Below are 23594 nucleotides of genomic sequence, written 5' to 3' on the forward strand. Positions count from 1 at the left end.
TGAGCAGAGGCAACAGATGACGGAGTGGGGAGAAAGCAGGTGGGAAAGGTATGGAGGTGCCAGGACACAAAGGGATTTGAAGACGAATAAGAGGATCTTGAAGTTGATCCGTTTGGTGAAAGGGAACCAGTGGAGCCTGGTGAGGACCTGGGTGAATGAAACTGCTGGTTTCCGAGGTGGGTGGGGGTGTGGGGAAGACGACTGTGAGTGGTATTAAGGGTAGGGGGGGGATAAACCCTAAAACACTGATTGTGATGAAAAGTAAAATTTTGTTTTGTCTCTGTAGGATCACGTGGAGTTGAACTAATTTCTGCGAAAAACACGGATTGGCAGAGCCGAACTGACGAGTGCTTTGCCAGGCTTCTGCAGGTCGCTGTTGTCAGGACAGTTACTTTTCCTGCAGAAATCCCAGCACTTGGCTACGGCGAGGAAACAGTCTGGGCCAACTAATCCGTGCCGGAGTTTATACTCCACATAAGTCCTTCAACCCGGGCACACTACCCTCCAGCAATGTTACGTTGCTCCAGTTGGTGGCCAGTGTTGGTGGTGGTGGGTTGGGCGTTGGCAGACTTTTGCCCAATGACCCCTGAGCATGCCAGGCACCAGGACTGGGAAGAGCCGGGTCCATCCCACCGTCAAGCCGAACGGAACAGGACCCAGATCCAGTTCTTTGTCCCTGAGGAGCATACAGGATCTGAACCGGTTTACATCGGGAATGTGAGTGTTTCTCCATCTTTGTTTGAACCTGCTTAATGAAGTGAAGAGGGACAACAACAACAGCAACAACTAATTACATTTACACGGCGCTTTTCACGTCAGGAGGACTTTCATCCCAAGGCGCTGGACAGTCAGGGATTTGGGATCCAAGCTGGGGGTTGGGGTAGGGAGGGGGGAGGGTAAGGGTAGGAGGGTGGCCGAAGGCGCGGTCAAGGACGAGGGTCTTGAGACGGGTCTTGAAGAAGGCAAGGGAGGGGATGAGGTGAAGGGACTGTGGGATGGAGTTACAGGCGAACTGTAAATTGTATAAAATCCAGTTTAGTCAATAATCTACAGCGCGAATGTATAATTCACTGCAGCCGCTCGAGGTGACGGGTCAATATTATGTTTGCCGCGATTCAATATGTCTTGACCCGTCGCCGCATGTGCACTTGCCAGCAAACGTTGGAACCACATTGAATCGCGGGAAGTGAAGTTCTGCGCATGCACCGACGGACAAAGACCATGTTTCCCGCGATTCACTGCAGCCGGTAAGCGCGAGAGTAATGGAGGGTAAGGGAGCAGTGTTACAGGTAGCAGGTGATTAATATGAGTAGTGGAAATAAATCCAAGTGGTTTTTGATAGGAAACTGAATGGGACTCAGTTGCATGTACGACTGAAGCAATTATCCGATTGATAAAGACAAGACTTAGGTGAGTTTTATTGTATTATTATCTTATCGTTGTAGCTCCACTCTGAAGTAGACAGCGTCAACAGGTCTGTGAAACATACCCTCTCGGGTATCGGAGTCGGCACTATATTCACCATTGACAAGGACAAAGGTGACATTCACCTCCTGAAGAAACTGGATCGAGAGAAAATACCTTTCTACTCTCTGAGGGCACAAGTGGTGGACAAGCTAACAAAGCAGCACGTGGAGCCTGAGATCGAGATCTGTATCCAAGTCCAGGACATCAACGACAATGAACCCAAATTTGTGGATGGACCCTACATTGTAACTATCCCTGAAATGTCACCTGTAGGTAAGTGAAAGAAGGAAAGGTTCCAGAATCGAAATCATATAATAATAATAATAATAATAATAATCCTTGCATTTGATACAAAGCCTTATCATGTCGTGGAGACATCCAAAAGCGCTTCACAGAATATACTGTAAAGGGAAACCCGGCAGCCAATTGGCAAGCAATGTCCCACAAACAGTCGTGGATTGAGTGACCAATTTTTTTGGGGGGTGGCGGAAGGGATTATTACCCCAGGAAAGGGACCTGCCAATCGAATAACAAACTGTGTTCCTGCTAGGTAAACAGAGGCATGCGGATTCACCCAGGAATCGAACCCGGGTCCTCTCGGTTGCGAGGCGAGCATGCTAACCGCTACCCTACAGGACTCCACTTGACATGCGGAGGAGTTGAAATATTGCCTTGGCTGCATCCTTCGTTACTAGAGAGGCAGTTTCTCACCAGGTCCAGGCCACCATTAAAATCGGTCACTCATTTCAAGGCAATTTGTAGGACGATTGTCCTTGCGATTTGTTTCAAGATGTTCATCCTATTTGACAGGTTCAATATAACCACTGCTATTGTTGCATTCAGGGAGGCGCTGCATCATCCTTTGGGCGCAGTGAACAATAAAACTACATTTACACTCACCACCACTCCAAAACTATTACTCATATCACATGCTTGTTTGCCTGAGCTTTTTCTACAGCTTAGGCAAATAGTTCTGTACTTGAGGCAATGGAACCATTCACTCACTTGCAATATAACATGAAAGGCTTGAACGCTGCTGTGAGGAAGCAAGAACACACTGGGGCGAGGACGATATTTTACTTCAACGCTTGCTTGCTCAAGGGTTAGTCCACAGCTGGGTACCGCACGGTAGAAAGGGCTATCAAAGCGATACAGAGAGAAGGTGCAGTGCAGCTTCACAAGGATGTGACGTTAAACCGAGGTCCCTTCTGACTGTTCGGGTGGATGTTAAAGATCCCGTTGAGCTGCTCAAAGAGAGAAGGGAACTCTCTCCCAGTGTCCTGGCCAACAATCCCCCCAGTCGCTCGCTCCACGACTGTTCGTGGGACGCTGCTGTGCGCAACTGGCTGCCGCGTTTCACCCACAAAATACACAGTCACTCCACTTTACAGTATATCCTGTGAAGCGCTTTGAGACGTCTCAACGACGTGATAAGGCACTGTATCAAATGCGAGGATTATTATTCTTACATCGAATGCAAGAGTTTTATTATTATTATGATTAATAATTATTATTATAATAATATGCTAATGTTTACTTATCCTCTTGGCTTATGTTCTGTGCAGGAACCTCAGTGACACAGGTGACAGCGATAGACGCTGATGATGCTGACACGGGGAACCACGCCAGGGTTCTGTATCAGCTCCTGCAGGGACAGCCATATTTCTCCGTGGAGCCAACGACAGGTGAGCAGGGCATCTCACGACTGGCAGCTTGAGACGTCTCTACGACGTGATAAGGCCCTACATCAAATGCAAGGATTATTATTATTATTTATTATATTCATCTTATTTAAGTGGAGTCCCCTAAGCATAGCAGTTTGCACACTCGCCTCGCAAGTGAGAGGGCCTGGGTTTGATTCCCGGGCAGGGCAAAACCGGGCAAGTTTCCTTACTCCACACATCTGTGTTTACTTAGCAGTCAGTAGGGACCCGGTTGTTAGTCGATTGGCTGATCGTTTTCCGGGGGTAGTAATCCCTCCCCCCAAAAAACAAATTTGGGCTCTCAATCCTGTTTAACGGTAATTAAATTCTATAATTTCTCTATAATATATCTGTCTACTTCCTTCTTGAAAGCTACAGTGCAATATGTCTCCATCACCCTACGATGCAGGGCGTTCCATACCCCAACCACTTTCTGAGTGATAAAAATCCCCCTGAGTTCTCCTTTCACTTTTCTTGTGGCTATGGTTGTGGGACACTGCTGTGCGCAATTGGCTGCTGCATTTCGCCCACAAAATATAGTCAATCCACTTTACGGTACATTCTGTGAAGCGCTTTGAGACGTCTCGATGACTTGATAAGGCGCTATATCAAATGCAAGGATTATTATTAAGTTGTCCCCTAGTCACTGACTCCCTTATGGGTGGAAATAACGTCTCCCTATTAACCTTGTCAAAACCCTTCATAATTCTGTGCACCTCTATCAGTTCCCCCTCGATCTTCTCCGCTCCAAAGAAAACAGGCCCAGCTTCTCCAATCTCTCCTGATAACTGTAGCCCTTCATACCCAGAATCATTCTCGTTAACTTCCTCTGCCCTTTCTCTCAGACTTCCGCACTGAGCTAATATTTGATGTCAACATTCACGATAGCTTGCATCACTAGCTCGGAGCGAGAGCGAGAGAGAGAGAGAGAGAGAACGAAAGACAGTGAGACAGAGAGAGAGAGAAAGAGCGAGGAATAAAAGTAAACATGTTTTTTCTCTCGTCCTTTGATTTTCCACATTTTACCAAACTTCACAGAGCTTTGATGTTGCTCCACTTGATGTTAATGGGCTTAATAAGAGGCACCAAAGCTATAACCATTTTACAACATGGACAACAAGGCCCTAGAAGCGCTCGGATCGAATCTCAGATTAAATTCTGTTGGATTCTTCGGATTATTTTGAAATATTGCAGAGTCCTGTAGTGTGTCGGTTGGAGCACTCGCCTCGCAAGTCAGAGGACCAGTGTTTGATTCCCCAGCAAGGCGAAAGGTTAGACGACAACAACAACAGCAATTTATATAGCGCCCTTCACACTGGGTAGCGTCCCTGAGCACTTCATTATTACGTCTTTATATAGTGCCGTAACAGTGACCGAATCTAACTCCAAGCCAGGGGGAGAGGGAGGGGCCAGGTGACCGTAAATTCGATCAAAACGGAAGGTATTTAGGTGGGATTTGAAAGTGGGGAGGGAGGGGGCAAGGCGGAGGGTTTGAGGGAGAGAGTTCCAGAAATTCAGGGTGTAGTGACTGAATGCACAGACGCCAATGGTGGAGCGGAGGGGACAAGGGACAAATAGGAGACCAGAGCCGGCCAGAGGGGCAGTAGATAAGGGAGTGGGGGGGGGGCAGCAAATCAGATAGGTAAGGAGGTGCGAGGGCATGAAGGGATTTGAGTGAGAGGATCAACTAGTTTCCTTACTCCACTCACCTCTACAACAACAACAAGATTTCATTTACAGAGTGCCTTTCACATCGGGAGGACGTCCCAAGGCGCTGGACAGTTGGGTCGGGCCCGGAGCAGGGGGGAAATGGTCAGGGTGAGGGGAGGGAAGAGAGGGAGCGAGGAGGGGGTAGAGATTCAAGAGGGGAGCTGAAGGCACGGTCAAAGAGAAAGGTCTTGAGACCGGCCTTGAAGGAGGAAAGGGAGGAAGCGGCGAAGGCACTGGGGATGGAGTTCCAGAGCCTCGGGGCTGAGAGGCTGAAGGTCCGGCCAACGATGGTAGGCCGGTTGGGGCGGGGGATGTGGAGCAGACCGGAGCCAGAGGAACGGAGGGTACGGGCGGGTAGGTAGGGGGATAGTAGGTCGGAGAGGTAGGAGGGACCAAGGCCGTGAATGGCCTTGTAGGTGAGGATGAGGATCTATTTACCTAGCAGTAAGTAGGAACCCGGTTATTACTTGATTGTCAGATTGCTTTTCTAGGAGTAATGATCACTTGTTGTAATAATAATTTGGTCACTCAATCCACGACTGTTTGTGGACACTGCTGTGCTCAATTGGCTGCCGTGTTTTGCCCACAAAATAGAGTCAATTCACTTTACATTATACAACAATAACAAAATTATATTTATAGAGCGCCTTTCACGTCGGGAGGACGTCCCAAAGCGCTGAACAGTCAGATGTCAGGACCCGAGCATGGGGGAGGGGTGGGGTAGGGGTGAGGGAAGGCAGAGAGGTGGGAGGGAGACCAAAGACACGGTCGAAGAGAAGGGTCTTGAGACCGCCCTTGAAGGAGGCGAGGGAGGAAGAGAGGCGAAGGGACTGTGGGATGGAGTTCCAGAGTGTGAGGGCAGAGAGGCTGAAAGCCCGGCCACTGGTAGGCAGTGCCGGCCATGGCGTGGATGTGCGGGAGAAAGGACAGTTCAGGATCAAACAAGACCCCCAGGTTCCTGACTGGCTTAGTGGGGTTGAATGTGCAGCCATAGAGGCTGAAGCTGCCAGAGCCTGAGGTGCGGAGGCGCTGGTATGAGCCAATCAGGAGGGCCTCGGTCTTGCTGACGTTGAGTTGGAGACAGTTGTCCCTCGTCCAGGACTTGATGTCGGACAGGCAGTCAGTCAGGACGCCAGTGGTCCTGGAGTTGAGGGTGGAGACAGAGGGAGAGTTGGGTGTCATCTGCATACACGTAGAAATTTACCCCATGTCTGCGGATGATGTCACCAAGGGACTTTTGCGAAGGACTTCGAGACGTCTCATAAGAACATAAGAATTGCTCGACGAAAGAGGACCATGATCCATCCAGTTTGCCTTCCACCATCCTGGCAGTCAGATGCACATGTCAAGCGCTTTGAGACGTCTCAAAGTGGTGATAAAGCTCTATATCAAATGCAAAGATTATTATCATTATATTGTTCCTTTGACGGATATTTTTAGTGTGAGCGATTTTTGGTTTAAAAACGACATCGCTTAACAAGTGGCTTTCAAGTTGTATTCTAAAAATAGAGGTTGATGTCAGCCATCAAAGAAGGGAGCGGATTAATATTTAATAACAGCGTCAATAAGATCAGAGTGAGAAGCCATTGATTCCCATTCATTCAAATGGGACAGATGGGTGAATGCAGCTCTTATTTCCTCTCCCACTGACCTCCCCCCACCCATCAAGTCCTATCGTTTCTCCTTTCCGAACGAGTAATCTTCAATTCCTGCTCCAATGGTTTCTGTGCCTTGTCCCCTCTGCCCCCAATCCCTCCGCCTTGCCCCCCCTCCTTCACCACTGTTTAAGCGTTCCGAGACGCTACCTGTGTGAAGGGCGCTACATGAATGCAAGTTGTTGTGGTTGTTATAACGTTGACCTCACTCACACCAAATGATTGGAAAGGGACAGATTGGCTTCCGTGTCAGCCTGGCGCAGTGGTAGCTCTCTCGTCTCTGAGTCAGGACTTGGAATCACAGGGTCTAAGCTGACTGTCCAATGCAGCACCGGAGGATGGTGGGGGGGGGGGTGTCGCATTGTCAGAGGTGCCGTCCTTCGGATGAGATGTTAAATCGAGGTCCCATTTGCTTCTTTTAGCAGTCGTGTCCAGCTTCAAAATAAGTGTCAACACTTTACTGCAGGAAACATTCATCAGGACTTCAGAAGGAATCTGATGAATACTAATCTGCACAGATTCCACAGAGTGTTTCTCCAGCAATCCTAATTTATAATTCTAATTTTCTTTGAAATGCATAAGATGGACAAAGCCTTGATTGATGATCTTATTAAAAATCCTTACATTTGATATTGCGCCTTTCACATCACGAAGCTGTCTCCAATTGCTTCGCAGATATTACAGCAAAGTGGAGTGACTGGGTTTTGTGGATGTAAATATGGATCAATTTGCGCATACTGAGCCGGGCTGACACGCACTGAGCCGGGCTGACACGCGCTGAGCCAGGCTGACACGCGCTGAGCCGGGCTGACACCCACTGAGCCGGGCTGACACCCACTGAGCCGGGCTGACACCCACTGAGCCGGGCTGACACGCACTGAGCCGGGCTGACACGCGCTGAGCCGGGCTGACACCCACTGAGCCGGGCTGACACCCGCTGAGCCGGGCTGACACCCACTGAGCCGGGCTGACACGCACTGAGCCGGGCTGACACGCGCTGAGCCGGGCTGACACGCACTGAGCCGGGCTGACACGCACTGAGCCGGGCTGACACGCACTGAGCCGGGCTGACACGCACTGAGCCGGGCTGACACGCACTGAGCCGGGCTGACTCGCACTGAGCCGGGCTGACACGCACTGAGCCGGGCTGACACGCACTGAGCCGGGCTGACACCCACTGAGCCGGGCTGACACGCACTGAGCCGGGCTGACTCGCACTGAGCCGGGCTGACACGCACTGAGCCGGGCTGACTCGCACTGAGCCGGGCTGACACGCACTGAGCCGGGCTGACACCTGGGCCACTTTAAAACCATTCCACAGGAGAATTGTTATCCCAACATCCTGTCCTGTCGTGTATTGGTCAGAGCACTTGCCTCGTAAGCAAGCGGACCGGGGCTCAATTCCCAGGCGGAGTGAACCCTTAGGCAAGTTTTCTTACTCCACATGCCTCTGTTTACCTTCCAATACGGAGGAACCCAGTTGGATTGGCAGATTGCTTTCCAGTGTTAATAATCATTTCAGAAAAAAAATGTACGTTTTAATTAATCCACGACTGTTTGTGGGACACTGCTGTGCACAATTGGCTGCCGCATTTTGCCCACAAAATACAGTCAATTCACATTACAGTATATTCTGTGAAGCATTTTGAGATGTCTCAATGACGTAATCAGGCGCTATATCAAATGCAAAGATTATTATTATTATTATTATTGGGGTTGATGCTGATGTTTCTGTGGCTGCTGTTGTGTTATTATTATTACTAATAGATTGTGTGATGATATTAAATTCTGGCCTGTTCATTACTAACTTGCTGGGAAAATCGTTCTGAACCAAACGACATTTGTTTTGCAGGAATTATCAGAGCAGCTTTATCGGATATGGACAGAGAGACCAAAGCTCAGCATCTGGTCCTCATAGAGGGCAGAGATATGGCCGGGTTGAAGGGTGGACTATCAGCTACGACAACCGTCACCATCAACCTATCTGATGTTAATGACAACGGTCCCAAGTTTCAACACAGTAAGTATTTGTGGAGCTGTTGTGAAATGCATTTGTGGAGTCCTGTAGTGTATTGGTTACAACAACAACAACAAGATTTCATTTATAGAGCGCCTTTTACGTCAGGAGGACGTCCCAAGGCACTGTACAGTTGGGTCAGGACCCGAGCAGGGGGGAAATGGTCAGGATGAGGGGAGGGAAGGGAGGGAGCGAGGAGGGGGGAAATGGTCAGAGGGAGGGGAGGGGAGGGTGGGAGCGAGGTGGGGGTAGAGAGTCGAGAGGGGAGCTGAAGGCTCGGTCAAAGAGAAAGGTTTTGAGACCGGCCTTGAAGGAGGAAAGGGAGGAGGCAGCGAAGGCACTGGGGGATGGAGTTCCAGAGCCTCGGGGCTGAGAGGCTGAAGGCCCGGCCACCGATGGTAGGGCGGTTGGGGCGGGGGATGTGGAGCAGACCGGAGCCAGAGGAACGGAGGGTATGGGCAGGTAGGTAAGGGGATAGTAGGTCGGAGAGGTAGGAGGGAGCGAGGCCGTGGATGGCCTTATAGGTGAGGATGAGGATCTTGAATTCGATCCTCTGGGGGATGGGGAGCCAGTGGAGGCGAGCGAGGGTGGGAGTGATGTGGTCGCGGTGTCTGGTGCGGGACAGTACACGAGCTGTAGAGTTCTGAATGACCTGCAGTGTGGAGGGAGGGCCGGGAAGGCCGGCGAGGAGAGAGTTCCCATAGTCCATCCTTGAGGTGATAAAGGCGTGGACCAGAGCTTGTCTCGCAAGAGAGAGGACCCAGGTTTGATTCCCAGTCAGGATGAAACCTTAGGCGAGTTTCCTTTCTCCATATGCCTCTGTGGTAGAAAGCAGGAACCCGTAAGTTGGACCCTTGGTTGTTAATCGATTGGCAGATCGCTTTTCTGGGGAGCAATAAAACCTTCCAAAAAAATGTGGTCACTCAATCCACGACTGTTTGTGGGACATTCCTGTGCCCAATTGGCTGCCGCGTTTCGCCCACAAAATATACAGTGAATTCACTTTACGGTATATTCTGTGAAGCGCTTTGAGACGTCTCGAAAACGTGATAAGGCGCTGTATCAATTACAAGGATTATTATTATTATATTATTATTTTGCAGCGCTGCAGGGAGCTCTCATTATCATAAGAGTCATAAATATTGAAGGCAGGATGTAGTGTCATCCTGTAAGTGTCAGCATGTATTTGTTACCATAACTACTTTGTCAAGTGAAATCCATTTGGATAGACCGCCTGGCGTGGCAATCTGTCAGTCTGAAATGCAGATGAATAATTTAGGATGAGATCTGGGTTGGATACTGCCCAGAGTCCACTAGTCCTAACTGTTACGTACAGATCTGTCCCCAACGTAATCTGGACCTCAGAGTTCGAACACTACAGATTTCGTGGAATCGTAGAATATTACAGCACAGAAGGAGGCCATTCGGCCCATCGTGCCTGTGTGGTTCTTTGGAAGAGCTGCCCAATCGGTCCGATTCCCCCGCTCTTTCCCCATATTCATACATTTCACTGACTCTTAATCTAGGAGAGTGTTTTGTCTCATAAATCAGAATTTTATTACAGAATGGATCGATTTCAAGATCTTTTTCGACTCTGCCTCCAGTCATCCTCCCTCCTCCACCGCCCTCGCAAAGCCCTCGTTGCCCAGCGCCTTGAGACGTCCTCCCGACGCGAAAGGCGTGTATAACTGCAATTTGCTGTTGTTGCTGACATCCTTCCTATATCAGGGTGACCAAAACTGGACACAACAGCTACAACAGCAATATGCGTTTATGCAATGCCTTTCGTGTCAGGACACAGAGCGAGCTGGGGGAGGGCGGTATCTTAGGAAAGTTGAGGAGAAGGGGAGAGAAAAGGTGATCAAAAGCGCAGTTGAAAGATATTGAGGGAGGGAGGGAGGGAGGGAAGGAGTGGGGAGGGAGGGAGGGAGGGGGCAAGATAAAGGGAGTTTTAAAGGGCAGGGATGGATTGCTTCACTCAAATAATACTCAAACTAATGATTTATACTTTAAGGCCATTCTCAACACCTTCCTTTTGTACCATGTCTTCGGTCATCTTCCCTCCTCCACCCCTTTTGCCCTCCACCCCTCTCTGATCCCAACCCTCAGCTCGGGTGCAAACCCCTCATTGCCCAGGGCCTTGGGTGCTGCAGAAATGCAATATGTCATATTTATTATTATTACTTCCTAAATCAGGGTGACCAAAACTAGACACAACAGCAATTTACATTTCTGCAGCCCTTTATACAACAGGATACAGAGCTGACTGAGAGCCCGAGCTGGGGGAGGGGAGACCTTAGGAAGGTTGAGGAGACGGAGAAAACAAGTGACCAAAATTGCCAGGTTCTCTATGATTCTTTTACTGATGGTTCTTTGTGCAATAGCTCCATCGGAAAGCATCACAATTTAGGAGACTGATGAAAACTGGCGTGTTAATCTCTGCTTCGTTGAAGCGTCAATCATGAGAGGGCTCGATCACAGCGGTGGGTGGTGGGGGAAGCAGTCACTGATGTACAGCACTGATACCTCGCAGGAGCTGATTGTAATATTAAATCACTGAACTGCTTAAGAGAGAGTGCGGAGAGAATGAGAGCAAATCTCAACATTGCAGCGTTTTAATAATGACAGCAATCTCTGCATTTGATACAGTAATAAGAAGAATCCTTACATTACTGTGTCCACAATATCCAAGTATTGTAGCGGACTTTGTGGAGTCCTGTAGCGTATTGGTTAGATTACTCACCTCGCACGCGAGAGGAACCAGGTTCCATTCCCACACGAGGAGAGGCCTTAGGCAAATTTCCTTACTCCACATGCCTCTGTTTACCCAGCAGTAAGTAGGCATCCAGTTGTTAGTCGATTGGCAGATTGCTTTGCGGAAGATAATAATCCCTTTCCAATCCACGACTGTTTGAGTCTCAATGATATGATACAGCGCGATATAAAATGTACGGATTATTATTATTATTATTATATAGCAATCGCCTGAAAACAATTACAGCACCGACACTCTACCTCCAATTCATTATTTTTTAATTGCAAGCTGAGGTCCTAATGAAGTGCAGTTGACTTGTGTTTAATATGGAATAAATCATGCCATTGGGAACCGTTTCTCAGTCACAGACTCTGCGTTCAAGTCTGACTATTTTTTTAATCACATTCTTTATAATAATAATAATCCTTGCCTTTGATACAGTGCCTTATCGCATCTGTGTATTTTGTGGGCGAAACACGGCAGACAATTGCTCACAGCAGTGTCCCACAAACAGTTGTGGATTGAATAACTATTATTATTTTTACTGATTATTACACCAGGGAAAAGCAATCTGCTAAATGACTAACAACCATGTTTCTACTCACTGAGGCGTGTGGAGTAAGGAAACTTGCCGAAGGTTTTGCCCTGCCCGGGAATCGAACCCAGGTCCGCTGGCTTTATGAAGCGAGCGCTCTAACCACTAAGCTACCGTTTTTCCTTTCGGTTTGTTTCTCCCAGAGCTGTACCATTTAGCCGTGCTGGAGTCTGCCGGAGTGGACTCGACAGTGGGGAGAGTGAAGGCCACGGATGCTGACATGGGGGAAAATGCAGAGATGAGCTTCGCCATCGAGAAAGACGATGGTTCCGATGCATTCGACATCTTCACAGATGATAAGACCCAAGAAGGTGTCATCATATTAAAGCAGGTCCAACTCACCAGTCTTCTTTTTATTCTTTATTCAGCCGGCTCGGGATTTCTGTAGTTCCAGGTTCCTACTTATCCAGCAGCAAGTAGGAAGACGGTTGTTAGTCGATTGGTGGATCGCTTTCCGGGGCTAATAATCCCTTAAAAAAAACTCCACCTCGCCCCCTCCCTTGCCCATTTATTGTTGTTGTCGTTTCCTTTTCGACCATGCCTGCGGTCAGTCATCGCTGCTCTCTGCCCAGCTTGGAGGGTCACTGTTAAGTGCTACGACACTCTACCCCGTGCGTGACTGCAAGCTCTCGTGGTTTAGTCATTATAATGTTTCTAGAGAAAACTCTTTAAAACCTTTTCATCTGTTGCAAGACTGGTCATCTGTGGATTATAAGTCCAAAAATAGCTGACTTGTCTGTGTGCCTTACTGCAGCCACTGGACTACGAGACCAAAAGAAGGATTAGCATCCGCGTGAAGGTTAGCAACACACACCTCGATCCCCGATTCCTCCATCTGGGAACGTTCAAAGATGTGACCAATGTGAAGATCAATGTGGATGATGTTGATGAGCCACCGTGCTTCACCTCCCCTGAGTACAACCTGAAGGTGGAGGAAGAGAGAGCAGCTGGTACCATCGTTGGTGTGGTTGCCGCAAGAGACCCAGACATTGCAAACAGCGCAGTCAGGTAAGCAACACCTGTTAATCGTAATAATAATATTAATAATAGCATTTAATGTAGCGCCGTATCACGTCTTTGAGACTCAAACAATCGTGGATTGAGTGAACAATTATTTTTTGGAGGGATTATTAGCCCCAGATCCGCCAATCGACTAACAACCGGGTTCATAGAATCATAGAATTATGCAGCATAGAAGGAGGCCATTCGGCCCATCATGTCTGTGCCGGCTTTGACAAGAGCTATCCAAATCAGTCCCACTCCCCCGCTCTCACCCCATAGCCCTGCAAACTTGTCCTCCCTAAATAACTATCTACTTCTCTCTTTAAAGCTGTTATCGAATCAGTTCCTATTTACTGCTAGGTATACAGAGGCATGTGGAGTGAGGAAACTTGCCTAAGATTTCTCCCCACCTGGGAATGGAACCCGAGTCCTCTCCCTTATCACATCAGAGTGACGTCTCAAAGCGCTTCACAGGATTTAGCCCCAAATGGAGCGACTGTAGGTAAATGCTGCAGCAGAGTTCCTCACTGCAACGTCCCACAAACAGCAATGAAACAAGTGACCACCTTTTTTCACTTGGGAGAATGTTGGCCGGGACATGGAGACTCCCTTCTCTTACTCTCTGGAATTAGGTAAACAGGATGTGTCCCTCCAGAGAGAGAGAGCGCATCCCTATTCCAACAATCTATCTCTGGGATTTCCACGTGTAGGTGGGAGGCGTGGAATTCTCAGTTTGGTTTGGATTCTCTTAAGCACAGTGATGGGTCTCCGCATGCGTCAGACACCCCGAAATTCTGAAACTCTCTTCCTCTATCCCTCCGTTTTGTCCCATCCTTCCCCATCTTCAGGTCTGGCCTAAACATCTTCCTCTTTCAACCGTGCCTCCACTCACCACCCCCTCCCCCCGGCTAGACCTCATACTCCGCCACTATCAGGCGCTCTGGGACGCTACCCTACCTGAGGGGCAATAGTTGTTCCACTTCCAACGATTGCTTTAATGAAAAATAGACAGTGAGTGGAAATGTCCGTGACGAACAGGTGACCGGTTAATGTGGGTGACTGTTATCAGTGACATTATATTGCCATTTGAGGTCTAATGAGCTTTCAAAGACTTCTCGAAAAACAATTAACTTTCAAGTGTCTCATTAATTATTCACCACCGACAATGATCGCACCACAGTATCTCTGCACACTTTCCTTCTGCCTCTTTTAGTCTGCTGTTTCTCTGGGCATGTTTGGATGTAATGTGTCACACATGTCCTTCCAAATCCATAGGAGCAGACGTATAATAATAATCATATAATAATAATAATCCTTCCATTTGACGTCGCGGCTCATCGAGACGTTTCAAAGTGCTTCAGGGAATATATATATTTTGTGGGCGAAACACGGCAGCCAATTGCACACAGCAGTGTCCCACAAACAGTCGTGGGTTGAGTGACTACGTTTTTGTTGGAGGGACTTTTACCTACAGATAGCGATCCGCCAATCGACTTCTTACTGCTAAGTGAAGAGAGGCGTGTGGAGTAAGGAAACTTTCCTTAGGTTTCGCCCCGGCTGGGAATTGAAACTGGGTCCTCTCGCTTGCGAGGCGAGCTCCCTAACCACTACGCTATGGGACTCCATTTTTATTGTCAAGTGCAGTGATTGTTTTTCTGGACGAACAAGAATGGGTAGAGATGAGCAACACAAAGCAACACGTTTATCTATCTATCTATCTATTTATCTATCTATCTATCTATCTATCTTTCTGTCTGTCTGTCTGTCTGTCTGACTGTCTGTCTGTCTGTCTGTCTGTTGTGCAGGTATTCCATTGATTGGAGCACTGACGAGGACAGAAATTTCAACATTGACGCCAATAATGGAACCCTAACCACTTCCAAAAGACTGGATCGAGAGGCTGTTCCTTGGTACAATTTATCCGTCTCGGCCTCAGAAGCGAGTAGGTGCTAATTCATTGTGAAAATCGCAATGCGCTCCTTCACAGACGTGTCCAATGTACATAAACAAGCCTTGCATTTGCTGCGGTGCCGTTAGCACACTCGCCTCGCAAGCGAGAAGACCCAGCACTGAATCCTCGACTGTTTGTGGGACACTGCTGTGTGCAAATTGGCTGCTACATTTCGCCCACAATATACACAGTCGTCAATCCACTTGACAGTAAATTCTGTAAAGCCCTTTGAGGCGTCTCAATGAAATGATAAGGCACTGTATCAAATGCAAGGATCATTCTTCTTATTATTGTGCCTTTCATGTTAGGGATACGTCTCAAAGCGCTTCACAGGATTGCCTGTAACATTTATTGACTGAACATATTGCAGGCAAACACTGCAACCAATTTGCACACATCTTTGTTCTACAAACAGCCATGAAGTGATGGAAGAGATTTATTGTATCTGAGGGCTTCTCGGCCAGGACACCAGGAGAGAGAAACTCTCTTCTCTTTTCCAATAGCACCGCGAGATCTCTAACATCCACCTGAACAGGCGGATGTAAGCTCAGAAATAGAATCTCATTCCAAAGGATGTTTCAACGTCGTAATAAGGAGCTATTTCAAATGCAAGGATTATTATTATATTATTAAAAGATGAAAGACTTCTTGAAAATACCCCCACCCCTTTTCAGGGCTTTGCCAAAGAATTACTGTCATCTGCTGTCAATTGGAGCACATAAGTGGAACAACACAGAGAGTGTGACAATTCACGTCACAAGAAGAGATTATTTGCCCATCAGACTGTTGACTTGCAATCCACCCACTATTGGAATCGACCTCATTCTTCAAAACTCCAGAGGGAAAGGTTTTGTTTAAAGCTCAATGGATGTCGACCTCCATTCACAGAGTTACATAGATTCCAGTAGTGTAGTTGTTAGTGCATTCACCTCGCAAGCGAGAGGACCCGGGTTCGATTCCCGGGCAGTATGAAACCTTATCCAAGTGTTCTTACTCCACACGCCTCTGTTTACCTAGCAGTAAGTAGGAACCAGTTGTTAGTCGATTGTCGGATCACTTTCCAGGGCTAATAATCTATTCAAACATAATAATAATAATTTGGTCAATCAATCTGTGTTTCGCCCACAAAACACACAGTCAATTCACTTTACAGTATAATAATAAAAAATAATAATAATCCTTGCATTTGATATAGCGCTTTTCACGTCTGGAGGACGTCCCAAAGCGCTTCACAGAACACATTGTAAAGTGAATTGACTGTATATTTGTGGGCGAACGCGGCAGCCAATTGCGCACAGCAATGTCCCACAAACAGTCATGGATTGAAAATGACCAATTTATTATTGTTTTGTTTTTTTGGAGGGATTATCATTAGGCTCTGTGTGGAGTAAGGAAACTTGCCCAAGGTTTCGCCCTCTGCCTGGAATTGAACTCAGGTCTCTCGCTTTCAAAGCGAGTGCTCTAACCACTGAGCTACAGGACTCCACACAAAGTATATTCTGTGAAGCGCTTTGAGACGTCTCAACATGATAAAGTGCTATATGAAATGCAGGGATTATTATTAATATATTGCTGTCCAGGACACCTTTATGAACAGCACCACAGGATCCTGAACATCATTCTGAGAACAGGTGACAGACATAAAATGGTCTCACATCGCTGGACAGCTTTGACCTCATTTGACCTCCACTTTCCCCCCACAGATGATCCTACCAAAGTTACTAAAGTCTCTGTGCGTATCCAGGTTGTGGATGTGAATGACCACGTTCCTGAATTCCCAATCCCATACAAGGCTTTTGTGTGTGAGAACGGAAAGAGGGAACAGGTAAAGGCCTTCATTTACTGAACTCTTACCTTGAGGGAAATTTGCAAACTGCATTTAATAGCTTTCATCGATGATAATTTTCACAAGGGCAGAAATTGTTTACTTAGCTGTAGGTAGCAACCCTGTTGTTAGTCGATTGGCACATTGCTTTCTGGGGGTAATAATCACTAATTATTGAATTATTGAATAAATTGAATAAATAATAATAATTTGGTCACAAAAATGTTACATTGGGAAGTGTCGGATCCAATCAAGTGATTTGAAATCTTTGTGGGTTCAATCCTCGCAGCAGGACTTGGAATCACATAGTCTAAGCTGTGGCTCAGCGGTTAGAGCACTCGCTTTGCAAGTGAGAGACCTGAGTTCAATTCCAGGCAGAGGGCGAAACCTTGGGCAAGTGTCCTTACTCCACACAGAGCCTAATAATAATCCCTCCAAAACAAAACACAATAATAAATTGGTCATTTTCAATCTACGACTGTTTGTGGGACATTGCTGTGCGCAATTGGCTGCTGCGTTCGCCCACAAATATACAGTCAATTCACTTTACAGTATATTCTGGGAAGCGCTTTGGGACGTCCTCCCGACGGGAAAAGCGCTATATCAAATGTAAGGATTATTATTATTATTATTATTATGCTCCAGTGCAGTGCTGGGGGGTGTTGCATTGTCGGTGATGCCATTCTTCAGATGTTCTTCAGAGGTCCCGTCTGCCTGTTCAGGTGGACATTAAAGATCCCACGGCACTATTCGAAAAGAGAAGGGAATCTCTCTCTCCCGGTGTCCTGGCCAACAATCCCCCGAGTAAAATTGGTCACTCAATCCATGGCTGTTTGTGGGACACTGCTGTGCAGAAATTGTCTGCCGTGTTTCGCCCCTACAATACACAGTCAATCCGCTTTCCTGTGGCGCCCTTTGAGAAGTTTCGCAAAGTGATAAGGCGCTATATCAAGTGCAAAGATTATTATTTTTATTTATTGTAATATTATTATTATTATTATGGCAGTTGATCCACACCATCAGCGCAGTGGATAAGGATGAGCCACCGAATGGACATCACTTCCACTTTGCCTTGGCGCCCGAGGCTATCAGCAAAGCCAATTTCACTGTCAGAGATAATCGAGGTAGGACATCGTCCTTTCTGCTCCTGTTTGATCATTGATCCTCCCAGTGTCTTTCCAACAGTATGTGAGGCTGTCTCGGTTGGAGTCCTATAGCATAGTGGTTAGCCTTGCAAGCGAAAGGACTTGGGTTCAATTCCCGGACAGGGCAAAACTTTGGACAAGTTTCCTTACTCCACACATGTCTGTTTACTTGGCAGTAAGTAGGATCCCGGCTGTTAGTCGATTGGCAGATCACTTTTTTTATCCCTCCAAAAAAAAAATGTGGTCACTCAATCCATGACTGTTTGTGAGACACTGCTGTGCGGAATTGGCTGCCCACAAAATATCGTCAATTCACTTAACAGAATATTCCGTGAAGTACTTTGAGACGTCTCAAAGACGTGATGAGGCTCTATATCAAATGCAAGGGTTATCATTATTATTATTATTATTAATTATATAAGTTATGGACAATTGTTTGCAAGTGCGGATGACAAGAACTAGGAGAAATAATAATAATAATCCTTGCATTTGGTATAGTGCCCTATTATGTCTTCAAGACATCTTGAAATGCTTCATAGAATATACTGTAAACTGAATAAATGTATATTTTGTGGGCGAAACACAGCAACCAATTGCACACAGCAGCGTCCCACAAAGAGTCGTGGATTGAGTGACCAAATTCTTTTTTCAGGGATTATTATCCCCGGAAAAGCGGTGCGCCGATCGACTGACAACCGGTACTCAGAGGCTTGTGGAGTAAGGAAACTTGCCCAATGTTTCACCCTACCGGGAATCGAACCCGGGTTCTCTCGCCTGCGGGGCAAGTGCTCTCACCACTAAGCTACAGGATTCCACAAAAAAATGGACCCCAGGAGCAAGCTCCTTCCCCAATTCCAAGCGGAGACCAATTCTCAGCTCTCACAAAGCCGGATGTTCAGAAGAGTCACTTAGTCCCCATATTTCAGTCTCACAAAGGAGATAGGAACAGGACTGGGCCATTCAACCCCTCGGGCCTGTTCCATTATTATTAGCAATTTAGACATTTATTAGACATTTCAGCCTGGTTTGCAGGACTGATTTCCGCAGTCACTACACTTAGCAGTAAATCCTGTAAAGCGCTTTGAGACGGCTTCCTGACCTGAAAGGCACAGCATCGGATGTAAGTGTTGTTGATGTTATTTAACACTCGTCGATTATCTACTGAAACTCTGATTGTTTTCAGTGTATTTTGCACGCTTCTGTTCCACCATCAGCGCTGCACTTTCAGCCACTACGCCCCGAAACTCTGGAACTCTCTTCCTCTATCCCTCTGCCCCGCGCCTGAAGACCTTCCTGTTTGACCGTACCCCCTGGCTCGGTGTTGTGCTCCAACCACTGTCAAGCGCTCTGGGACGCTACCCTGCTTGAGGGGCGTTGTGTAAACGCAACTTGTTGTTGTTGTAGATAACACAGCTGTGATCCTGACGCGGAGAGCCTGGTTCAGCCGGAGAGAACAGGCTGTTCACTTGGTGCCGGTGATCATTGTGGACGATGGGAGTCCGTCACTGACCAGCACCAACACCCTGACAGTCCGTGTCTGCGCCTGCAACAGCAACCAGCTCTGCAACGTGAACCCATTCGCTCTGCCCGCAGGCCTCACCACCGGCCCCCTCATAGCCATCCTCGTCTGCTTGCTCATGGTAATAGGTGAGCGACAACAACAACAACATTTACATGGCGCCTTTCATACGTCCCAAGGCGCTGGACGGTCAAGGATTTGGACCCGAACAGGAGGTTTGGATCAGGAGGTGTGGAGGCAGTGGGGTGGGGGGGGTATGGCATTTTCACAGGTGCCGTCCTTTGGATGAGACGTTAAACCGAGGTCCCGTCTGCCTGTTCAGGTGGATGTTAAAGATCCCTGCGGTCCTGGCCAAATAAAACCGGTCGCTCACTCCACGGCTGGGTGCAAACCGACTGCCGGTTTCGCCTGTGAAACACACAGTCTTTGCACCTTACAGTATAACCTGTGAAGCGCTTTGAGAAGTTCCTGTTCATTGGAAGCAAATTTAAGGATTATTATCATTTCGCCCACAAATATGCAGTCAATTCACTTTACAGTCTATTCTATTCTGAGACGTCTAGAAGATGTGAAAAGCGCTATATCAAATGCAAGATTATTATTATAATTATGATGATTATTTACGATTAATATGATTATTAGAATTATTACGGTTATTATGATTATTATGATCATTCTGATTGTTATGATGATTATGATTATTATGATTATTGTGATGATTATGCTGATTATGATGATTATTACTGTAATAAGCAATGTAATATAGAAGCTTTATTCCCCTAACATCCCGACCCAAAAGAGCTTCCACAATCCATGTTTTCCCACTAAGGTTTCCTCGCTCTGTAATGGACTGAGGCAAGCAGATGAATAGTGACAGGAGAGGTTATAAGAAACTGCACAGACTATTCCCAGTAAATATAATGGAAATTTCACGGAAGCGATCAGCTTGTTATATAAGTGCTGTTTGGCTAGCTCCCAAATAGCACTTGATACCAAAGGTCCGCGAACGGTATTAAAACTTTACATCAGGTCGGACGCTGCGATTGTGGGATGAATTCGAATGAGGGAGCAAGAAAGTTCGCCCGCTGCCCACACTCGCCCAAGAGCTTTGCTTCCCGTCACTGGCAGGCGGGCGGGCGGGCGGGCGGGCGCGCAGACAGGAGAGAGAGCCGCAAAGCCAGACTGATTTGTTACAGGGAACAGGAGAGGAGCGAGCAAAGTCAATGTGTTCTGAAGGTGCATTGCTCACGTCTTTACTCCACTGTGCGTCCGTCCGCCTGGCGCAGTCACCTCTGGGTCAGAAGATTGTGGGTTCGAGCCCCCACGTCGGGACTTGGAATCACACAGTCTAAGATAAGAAATGTTCTTTGCATTTGATATAGCGCCTCATCACGTCCTTGAGACGTTTCAAAGCGCTTCACAGGATATACTGTAAAGTGGATTGACCGTGGGCGAAACGTGACATTCCATTGCAGTGCTGGGGGGTGTTTGCATTGAGTGTGTTTGCATTGCATTGAACATTGTTGGCCAGGACATAGGTACAATAAATAAGTAAAATAATAATAATAATTTGGTCACTCAATCCACGACTGTTTGTGTGACGCTGCTGTGCGCAATTGGCTGCCCTGTTTCGCCCACAAACTACACAGTCACTACACTTTACAGTACTTTCTGTGCAGCGCTTTGAGACCTCGCAACGGTTCGCATAAATCTTCACTTTATAAATTGTTTCAACGCCTCAGTCGTACTTTCACCCGAGCCCCGTTCAGTTTCTTATCAAAAACACTTAATTACTTTGCACCACTCATATTAATCACCTCCTAACTTGTAACCCTGCTCCCCTCCACCGCAATACTCCCTCACTTACCCTCTGCATTGAATTGCGGGAAATGTAATCTTGACCCATCACCTCATGGCCACTGACCGGCTGAGTTGAATTACACCTGTGCCGTCTAGATTATTGATTAAATCAGATTTCATACGACTTAAACAGTTTGCCTGTGACTCGGACTTCACTCAGGCCATATTAAATGTCATGGCCCTGCCGGACCGTGTTACTATCATAACATTGTTAAGTATAACCTTATTCCCTCTGCGTCAGCTGACGCTGTTACTCTCTGTCCTCTCAGTGTTGGTGTTACTGCTCCTGACACTGCGCAGGCACAAGAAGGAGCCTCTGTTTGTCAGCGAGGATCACGGGGTGAAGGAGAACACGGTGAGGTACGATGACGAAGGTGGGGGCGAAGAGGACACTCAGGCCTTCGATATGGTGGCCCTGAGGAACCCCAAAGTCATTCGAGAAGCCAAGACTCGAAGGGCCTCGGTCACCGACCTGCCGACCATGTACAGGCGGTCACTGAGGTGCGGTCCGGACGACACCATCTTCAGGGAGTTTATCCGGGACAGACTGAGCGAGGCAGACACCGACCCCTGCGCCCCCCCCTTCGATTGCTTGCAGACCTACGTCTTCGAGGGGGAGGGCTCGGTCGCAGGGTCTCTGAGCTCCTTGGCCTCCTCGACAGCGGACCCCCATTACGGGTACCTCGGCGACTGGGGTCCTCACTTCAAGAAGCTGGCAGACTTGTACGGCAGCCACCGAGATGCTGCATCGTTGTAAACAGTGGGAGAGCAAAGGAGGTGGAAGGTCCTCGCAAGGCACTCGGTAAATAACAAACGACTTAAGACACAAGAACTTGCTGGGAGAAAGAAGACTAAGGTCCACCTGGTTTGCCTTCCACCAGCCTGGCAGTCACTTGGCATGTCGTGTCCCAAACTATATACTGCATCCTGAGATACAGCAACAACAACAACAACAACAACAACAGCAACTTACATTTATGTAGCGTCTTTCATGTCAGGTGGCAAGGGTTTGCATCCGAAGAGCCTGGCTCAGTGGTAGCGCTCTCACCTCCAAGTCAGAAGGTTGCCCCACGTCGAGACTTGGAATCACACAGTATAAGCTAACGCTCCAATGCAGAGCTGGGGGTGTGTGTTGCATTGTAAGCCAACAGGACCTTACAGCCAGCAGAGACCATCCACCTGGGCTGTGTTCATCCAACTATCAAGTCAGTCAACCCAGCAACAGTTTTATTCTCAAATAAAGTTGCAACAACAACAACTTGCAGTTATATAGCGCTCCTCACGTAGGGCAGCGTCCCAAAGCTCTTAAACCATTCTTAATTTATCGTGGTGCCTTTCACGTCAATCGGGAGGATGTCTCAAATCGCTTCACAGGGTTTTCTGTGAAGCGCAGTGACTGTTTACCTTGTGCATGTTGGGACTTTGAACTCACACAGTCTAACCTGACACGCCAGTGCAGCGGTGGGGGGTGTTGCATTGTCAGAGTTGCCATCCTTGGGACGAGACGTTAAACCGAGGTCCCGTTTGCCTGTTCAGGTGGACTTTAGAGATCTCTGTGGTACTGTGCAAAAAGAGGAGAGAGTTTCTCTCTCCCGGTGTCCTGGCCAACAGTCCCCCAAATGAAACTGGTCACTCCCCCATGTCTGTTTGTGGGACGTTGCTGTATGAAACTGAGCTGCCAAGTTTTGCCCTTGAAAACACACAGTCACTGCACTTCACAGCAAATCCTGTGAAGCGCTTTGAGACTTCCTTCTGACATGAAAGGCGCTGTACCAATTGTAAGGGTTATTATCATTATAGGAATTATTATTATTATTAAATGCCTAGAAAGCTGTGATGTTACGGACAGCCACCGAAGAGTTGTTTGTTGTTGTTTTATATGGAAGGAAATACATTACTATAAAAATTATAAATGGAATATTTAGACTAATTAAAGCATGTTACAATGAACTACCGCTACATTTACCAGGAAGGTAGAAAAAGGAGCACAAGTTCTGAAAGAAACAGGTTGAAAATATGTTTTCAAACGAACCACATAGATCTTGATCCATGGATTTGTTTCTCTGCTGACTGCTGGAGTCACACTCCTCGAAAACATCCCGGGAACTTGTGACCTTTACGTTTACTGAAAATGATGGGTTTTGGCTGATGAAATGCCTGTTCGCGCCATCGGCTTTTGCACACCGCGGAAACAGTCAGCGCACGGAAGCACTTACTTAATTTATTGTACAGAGGATTAAATGGTTTGGCCGCGGTGACAACGTCTAGCTGTTGCGTGCTTTCACAAGAGGAACAAGAGGGCGAAACCTTAGGGAAGTTTCCTCACTCCACACGCCTGCTTACCTAACAGTAAGTAGGAAGCCAGTTGTTAGTCAATTGGTGAATCCCTT

The 23594-nt window shown here is 47.4% G+C and overlaps 1 protein-coding gene across 1 annotated transcript; it reads left to right on the forward strand.

Moving 5' to 3' along the window:
• The first annotated feature begins 579 nt into the window (after nt 1-579).
• On the forward strand, nt 580-22066 carry LOC103179729 (cadherin-7-like). The gene is made up of 11 exons (XM_007895125.2): nt 580-717; nt 1446-1740; nt 3033-3152; nt 8388-8555; nt 12046-12233; nt 12657-12910; nt 14710-14846; nt 16559-16680; nt 17687-17804; nt 19230-19472; nt 21474-22066. Exons 1-11 carry the CDS (start codon nt 580-582, stop codon nt 21959-21961), a joined length of 2271 nt encoding a protein of 756 aa, XP_007893316.2. The 3' UTR covers nt 21962-22066.
• Nucleotides 22067-23594: the final 1528 nt, after the last annotated feature.

This window comes from Callorhinchus milii, unplaced genomic scaffold (genome assembly GCF_018977255.1).
Source record: "Callorhinchus milii isolate IMCB2004 unplaced genomic scaffold, IMCB_Cmil_1.0 Scaffold2, whole genome shotgun sequence".
NCBI classification, from domain to species: Eukaryota; Metazoa; Chordata; class Chondrichthyes; order Chimaeriformes; family Callorhinchidae; genus Callorhinchus; species Callorhinchus milii.

What these genes read in the sequence shown, in the direction of transcription:
- LOC103179729 (XM_007895125.2), top strand. Translation starts at nt 580, where the DNA reads ATGACCCCTGAGCATGCCAGGCACCAGGACTGGGAAGAGCCGGGTCCA. An exon ending in CGGTCCCAAGTTTCAACACA is followed by an intron (nt 8,556 to 12,045) that starts GTAAGTATTTGT and finishes TGTTTCTCCCAG; the next exon opens with AGCTGTACCATTTAGCCGTG. An exon ending in AGAACGGAAAGAGGGAACAG is followed by an intron (nt 16,681 to 17,686) that starts GTAAAGGCCTTC and finishes TTATTATGGCAG; the next exon opens with TTGATCCACACCATCAGCGC.